The sequence below is a fragment of the Oncorhynchus tshawytscha genome, linkage group LG28, assembly GCF_018296145.1.
Source record: "Oncorhynchus tshawytscha isolate Ot180627B linkage group LG28, Otsh_v2.0, whole genome shotgun sequence".
NCBI lineage: Eukaryota > Metazoa > Chordata > Actinopteri > Salmoniformes > Salmonidae > Oncorhynchus > Oncorhynchus tshawytscha.
In genome coordinates this window covers 42198948-42206479 of record NC_056456.1, presented here as the reverse complement: position 1 = coordinate 42206479, position 7532 = coordinate 42198948, and the positions used below count along the sequence as shown (strand labels likewise).

Sequence of the window (7532 nt, the reverse complement as noted above, 5' to 3'; positions counted from 1 at the left end):
ACCCTGTAGCATTAGATTACCCTGTAAGGATATTAGATATTACCCTGTAGGACATTAGATATTACCTGTAAGGATATTAGATATTACCCTGTAAGTCATTAGATATTACCCAGTATCACCCTGTAAGGACATTAGATATTATCTGTAGGTATTAGTCATTACCCAACATTAGATATTACCCTGTAGGACATTACCCTGTAAGGATATTAGATATTACCCTGTAAGGATATTAGATATTACCCTGTAAGGACATTAGATATTACCCTGTAAGGACATTACCCTGTAAGGACATTAGATATTACCCTGTAGGTCATTAGACATTACCCTGTAAGGACATTAGATATCACCCTTACATTAGATATTACCCTGTAAGGACATTAGATATTACCCTGTAAGGACATTAGATATTACCCTGTAAGGACATTACCCTATTACCCAGTAAGGACATTACCCTGTAAGGACATTAGATATTACCCTGTAAGGACATTAGATATTACCCTGTAAGGACATTAGATATTACCCTGTAAGGACATTAGATATTACCCTGTAAGGACATTACCCTGTAAGGATATTAGATATTACCCTGTAAGGACATTACCCTGTAAGGACATTAGATATTACCCTGTAAGGACATTAGATATTACCCTGTAAGGACATTACCCTGTAAGGACATTAGATATTACCCTGTAAGGACATTACCCTGTAAGGACATTAGATATTACCCTGTAAGGACATTACCCTGTAAGGACATTAGATATTACCCTGTAAGGACATTAGATATTACCCTGTAAGGACATTACCCTGTAAGGATATTAGATATTACCCTGTAAGGACATTACCCTGTAAGGATATTACCCTGTAAGGATATTAGATATTACCCTTACATTACCCTGTAAGGACATTAGATATTACCCTGTAAGGACATTAGATATTACCCTGTAGGACATTACCCTGTAAGGACATTAGATATTACCCTGTAAGGACATTAGGACATTAGATATTACCCTGTAAGGACATTAGATATTACCCTGTAAGGACATTACCCTGTAAGGACATTAGATATTACCCTGTAAGGACATTACCCTGTAAGGACATTAGGATATTACCTTAGATATTACCCTGTAAGGACATTAGATATTACCCTGTAAGGACCCTGTAAGGACATTAGATATTACCCTGTAAGGACATTACCCTGTAAGGACATTAGATATTACCCTGTAAGGACACCCTGTAGGACATTAGATATTACCCTGTAAGGACATTAGATATTACCCTGTAAGGACATTAGATATTACCCTGTAAGGACATTACCCTGTAAGGACATTAGATATTACCCTGTAAGGACATTAGATATTACCCTGTAAGGATATTACCCTGTAAGGACAGTCTTTCATACAGACTGTCAGCACCTGCTGTGTGAACCCTGTGTACTACATCTCTACTAAACTGGACATATCCTAGGTTGTACTATGTTGTGGTTTGGAACCCTTATTTCAGGCAATGATTGCACACATTCCCACTGCAAGTTGCTACAACATACTGCAAATGTACTGCTGGTATAATGTATGACTGACTCCACAGGCTGGCTAGTCCAGGACATGACTAAATGTGTCGGAAAGCAGCTCAGGAGGTTTCCATCCAATTGGTGACCGATGTTTCATGCAAAGATTCTAAAATCCACATTATGAAAATATAAAATATGTTTCCACCAAACTGACTTGTTGTGGATCAAAACCAGTGTGTGGTGATGTAGGGCATTATATTGTAACGACCCTGGGTTTATAAGCGTGCTTTTGCGGCGCAGTCGACAGCGCGCTGGACTTCGGGCTCGAGACCCGCTCCCTGCTGTTTCATTACAATATTAACATCCCGCTACGGATTTATTCGCTTTAAATTTTCATGTACAGAATAAAATCTAAAGTTTCCATCTCTAGTGATAATCCTGTAACATTACTATGGATAAGAGCGAGACTATTTCATTTAATTTGTCAAACATCGACCACCAGAATAAAACACTCGATATTTATTATGGAGAATCAAGATCCCTGTGAAGTTCATTATAACGTATTTAATCTGTTGCCTAATAAACTGCACGGTTTCCAAAGTCCTAGTGGGAGGACCACACACACACTATATCATTATGTGACGCCACATTTACTTCGATATGATAGTTACTATATCAATATTTCCACATAAAAGGCAGTTCCGCCACTATTCCTAGCGTAACAAATCAACTAATCTACCAGTAGGGTGTCAACATTTGTTTAACTTGCGCACACAATGAAATCAGTCCCACGGACAGACAGTGGTGTAAAGTACGACTTCAGTAGTTTTTTGGGGTGTCCTACGAGCTGGGCGTAATCAGTCAATTAAGGTAATGTACTACTTTAGCAAGGAAATACTCAAAAGCTGCTGCGGTCTCAGACAGGGGTAAATCCTCCATCCACCTATATGGACCGTTGTTCAATCTGCCAGATCCCACCTGGTAACACAAACGGAATCATGGGATACTAATTTAACCCATAGCAAGTCCCACCCAGTTGACTATTCAAAGATGTCCCAAATGGGGCTGCTGAAACAGGTTTTTGGATGGTAAGACCTGAGAGAGAAGTCCTTTAGGTGGCCGAACATCTACATTCTAACCAGACGAGTGAAAAGACTGGACAGGATTCAATTTCTGAAAGGCTCCATGTGAACCACTAAGTCCTGAAAACCCCTATGCAGCAAACTTTCATTTGGAATTCAGACCCCCCCCCAAAAAAAGGTACAATGGAGTTCAGGCAAGAGGCGACTAGAAAATCTCATTACCCAATTCTGTTAAATCAACTTCACCCCCCCAAAAAAATCAGACAAATAGATCAGATGAACATTTCACTTTATTTAAATCAGATGTCAATGAAGAACCTTTCGCGTTGTTCTCTGCCATCGAAAGGGAGGGGCCAGTGTTGTGGCCAGCCCTTCTGCCTGTGGCGGAGGTTGATTTGGCATTGGAATGAGACAGGAGAGCCATGGAGATGGCAGACCTGGCACTAGACAATGCGGCAGCAGCAGAAACACACCAAACGAAACCCTATTGGAAGATTAGACTCGTTACCCCTGATTTAACCACTAAGGAAGGCAGTCTACTGCAACCATTTTAGAAACGGTCAGTCTGCTGAATAAAACACCAAGTCCAGGAATCAAAACAGAGTAAGTCGAGTTAAATTAAAAAATGTAAAACGTACTCTACAGTAGTCAACCACCCAGGAAGATCATAAAGCTAGAAAGAAACGACACGTTGACAAACGATGTGGGATGTGTGTTTTTATTGGCGTATCAAAACAGAAGATCTATTTGCCCTTCTTGGCTTTGATTTTCCTCAGGTAGAACTCCAGCTCCTTGCCCTCCAACACGTAGCCATCCACCCTGCCGCACTGGCCGGGCTTGGAGGCAATGCAGGCTGGGAGAGGAAATGGAAGATGGTTAATGGAGAAGGGGGGGGTGGGGGGGGGTGAAGTTGGAGAATGCAATAGGAGGGGCAAGACACAGAGAGAAAGGTACAATTATTACCAACTGGCAATTAACAGAAGTCCCATCAGAAAAAGGCACATCACCGAGGATTCAGTAGCAGAACCGGGTAAGATTTTTATCATGAACCTCATAATGCAGTCCCCCAGGGTGTGATAGTCCAGCACTCAATTGAACTCATTCAAATTGGGTCAATCAGGTGTTAGTGCGTACCAGCGTGTCTCCCATTTGGGACGGAACCTAAGCCTGCACTTCCTATGCACCCCCAAATCCAATCCCAAGAGACCTGCAGGGAGTGCAGGCTTGTGTTCCGGCCTTACGCCGTCACAGCCAATCAGTCAGTTGTGAAAACTGTGAATAGATCCCACGTGTTAGTGGTCTGGAACCAAAGCCTGTACTCAGTCCCAGGACCCAGATTAAAGAGCAGTACTATAATTAAGGCCTGGATCCACAAAGCTGAGTAAGTGTACTGATAGAGGATCAGTTGCCTTTTAATAAGATATCTGATATGGACAGATCCTAAAACCGCCCTACTCAAAATGCCCCAGGAGAGAGAGTCTCCCGAGCCGGCAGTGCTCAGGTTGTAGACTCACCGAGGAGTTTCCCCTGCATGAACTGTTCCTCCAGGAGAGGGCTGATCTTGCAGTTCTTCTTGCGCTCGTCAAACTTCTTCTGAATCTTCTTCGACCTCTTCTTGTTGATCACCTCCTCCTCCTCTGGAGTCTAACACATGAAAGAGACCGATTGGACATTAGGCAATTAAAATGGGCACAATGTAATAACACTTGTGATTGACTAGAGCAGCTGCCAAGTGTAGCTATCGCCATGGTAACAGCACTAGTAATTTAGCTGCAATATCAGAACAGTCAATTCCACAGAACCATTTAGTGTCACTAAGTTCTCTTGCATTGTAATAAATCCAAGGTCATTCTCAGAGTCACGAATATGTCAGTCAGTCACTCAGTAGCAGAACTGGACGAAGTTATCTTCATAGAAAAACCAGAGATTCTAATCAATATTATGGACAAACATGAATGTTTCACAGGGATCCGGACACTCAAATCACATTGTATTGGACACATTTAGCGGCTGTTATTGCGGGTGTAGTGAGAGACTTGTGTTCCTAACGCCAACAGCGAAGTCTAACGATTCACAAATCTAAAGTTAAAGGGCACCTTTTTGGCCTCAGCAGCCTCGGCCGTTGTCTGCCTTACGCAAAAAAGAGAGTATGAGAAAAGGGATCCATTTGGGACACAAGTCTGTTGACTGGTACATACCAGCATAAGAGCTGGCCAGAGGTAGTTCACTATGTAAGGAAACACATAGGAGCCAGTCTTTTAGCACATACCAGCTTGGCTCCCTTCTTGCGTCCCAGAGGAGTGGCGAAGTGGGCCTCATACCACTGCCTGTAAGGCAGGCTGTCGACGAGAACGATGCAGTTCTTCACCAAGGTCTTGGTTCTCACCAACTCGTTGTTGGAGGCGTTGTACACCACATCAATGATCCTGGTTTTACGAGTGCAGCCTGAAGAATAAAGACTGCGTCAACACGTAGCAAAATGATGTGAAACTACTGGAGGTATGAAAGTTAATAATGAACAGGTATGAAACATTGAAGAGCAGCCTGGAGAACGAACACAGCGACCATTCGATGTACAGTAGCATTAAAACATGAATAGGCTGCAGTATGGGGTGAAATAAAGAGTTCAATCCAGTTTGGTTTCAATCACTAAATCTAGCTTTTGTCTTTCTCAGAGTCACGAATATCGTCACAAGCATTCAGTAGCAGAACTGGACATGGTATCTTCACAGAAAGACGTGACTATCCCCCTCCAACTGATTACCATAAAGACGTGACTATCCCCCTCCAACTGATTACCATAAAGACGTGACTATCCCCCTCCAACTGATTACCATAAAGACGTGACTATCCCCCTCCAACTGATTACCATAAAGAACAAGAGGGAAGAGAGACTCACACTCAGAGCCCCAGGAGAAGTTGCCCACGTCAACCCTCAGAGCGCGGTACTTCTTGTTGCCGCCGCGGGTCCTCACCGTGTGAATACGGCGGGGTCCAATCTAGGAAAGATTTGTTTTTAGTAGAAAACCAAAAAATGTGCAATAAGTTAATTAATTGCACCACGACAGCTACACATGTCCCATTGTTCAGTATTGGTGTGTCAGTGTAACTATGACAGTCCGGATCATTGGTAGGTCCTAAACTTTGAACCAAAACAGTCAAAACAGACCTACCTATGGTCAATGTCTAATCATCCACACTCCTGTTGAACTAGCAACCAGTGCCCATTCCCCCACAGCAATATCACAGGCATCAAGTCTATGTTGAGGTTACTATAACTCAGTGCACCCCTAGAATCACTAGAGGTGGTTCGGAGCGGTCTTTACCTTGGTGTTGGCAGGGGGGCGACCCAGCTCATACTTCCTCTTCTTGTGGTAGGGCTTTCGTTTGCCGCCAGTCTTGCGGCGTTTATGCCAGTTGTCCCTAGAGATACCTGGGTCACAAGAAACATGAGGCAAGACAATGGTGAGAAAGGAGCAAACTGCCGAATTAACACAACAAAACAGTTACTTTCAACGTGCTTTTGAGTGTCAGTTCTCCAAGGTGGTTATCCGCACTGTAATGTCAGAAACCTAATTGTCATCATTTTCACTCAAGCACACAACTACTCCGAATAGAGTGCAATTTACCAGAAGACCTATGGTCTCAGTTCTTCTCAAGTATCCCCAGGGGGTCTTAGGTGTCCCTGGGTAGGAAACCACTGCAGTACCACCATCCGGCCAAGTACACATGGCACGTTCCCCTGCGCTAGCGTGGCTGCGAGTAGCCATTAGCATAGTGTCATGGTGAAAAGAGTAGCCAGCTGACATGACTATCTAGCTTAGTATACACTGCAGTCTAGTAGATATAAACTTCGTAACAATGCCGAGTTGGTCGCGATGCAAAGTAAATAAACTCCGTGAGCGAAAACGTGGGAGACATCCGAAGGCCTAGCGCACCACTGCAACACCACTAACTAGTTAACGAGGACTTGCAAGCAACATTTCAACCAACCAAGCCAACCCAAAAGTGTATTAACGTCAAGGGGATAAACTAGACTTAGAAACAGTAAATATTGCAAGCGACTGAGTGCAATTCGAGAAATAGTTGCAAATTAGGCTCAATTGCATGTCAACTGTAGACTAGCCCATGAGAGCCGCCATCTTGTTACATGTCAAGACATTGTAAAACAATAACTCCGTTTTAAAAAGTAGCAAATGTGTTATCCGTATAATTTAACAACATAGCCATTTGATATTAAAATACACTTTAACATGCCAAACCATCTTAGATATAGTCCTGATGTAAAACAACTGATGGACAAGGATTTTCGCAGCGACCAGAAGATGAAAACACGTACCCATTCTAAGGCGCCGGGTAGAAAGAGAACACGCAAGGGCTCATGGGGAAGTTTGACGGTGTCAGATATCGCGAGATTGTAAGAGCAGCTCTTCTTCGGATATCTCCAAATGCAGTTCAGCAACCTGGAAATTGAACGACCGTCATCTATGTGTGACCAGACTGTGCACCACCCAGGATATACTTGAATGTGCCAAAATTATTACTGCTGTGATTCAACGGACAGGTGGCTGAAATGGGATTTTGGAAGCAGGGAAACGTTTCTCATTATTTTCGACAAAATAGTATCTCAAATCAAAATCAAATCAAATCAAATTTTATTTGTCACATACACATGGTTAGCAGATGTTAATGCGAGTGTAGCGAAATGCTTGTGCTTCTAGTCCCGACAATGCAGTAATGAGCAAGTAATCTAACTAACAATTCCAAAAAAACTACTGTCATACACAGTGTAAGGGGATAAAGAATATGTACATAAGGATATATGAATGAGTGATGGTACCGAGCAGCATAGGCAAGATACAGTAGATGATATCGAGTACAGTATATACATATGAGATAAGTATGTAAACCAAGTGGCATAGTTAAAGTGGCTAGTGATACATGTA

At 42.7% G+C, this 7532-nt stretch overlaps 1 protein-coding gene and 2 non-coding genes across 3 annotated transcripts; all 3 read right to left on the bottom strand.

The window, feature by feature from the left end:
- Positions 1-2910: 2910 nt before the first annotated feature.
- On the bottom strand, positions 2911-3042 carry LOC112227396. The gene has a single exon (XR_002949861.2). It is a non-coding gene; the product is annotated as a small nucleolar RNA SNORA35 (small nucleolar RNA).
- Positions 3043-3288: 246 nt separating this feature from the next.
- On the bottom strand, positions 3289-7071 carry LOC112227283 (40S ribosomal protein S8). Its single transcript, XM_024392184.2, has 6 exons — positions 6926-7071; positions 5913-6019; positions 5486-5585; positions 4856-5031; positions 4101-4230; positions 3289-3439 (listed from the first exon to the last, which is right to left on the bottom strand). Exons 1-6 carry the CDS (start codon positions 6927-6929, stop codon positions 3330-3332), a joined length of 627 nt encoding a protein of 208 aa, XP_024247952.1. The 5' UTR covers positions 6930-7071; the 3' UTR covers positions 3289-3329.
- Positions 5254-5321, bottom strand: LOC112227408. Its single transcript, XR_002949872.1, has one exon. It is a non-coding gene; the product is annotated as a small nucleolar RNA SNORD38 (small nucleolar RNA).
- Positions 7072-7532: the final 461 nt, after the last annotated feature.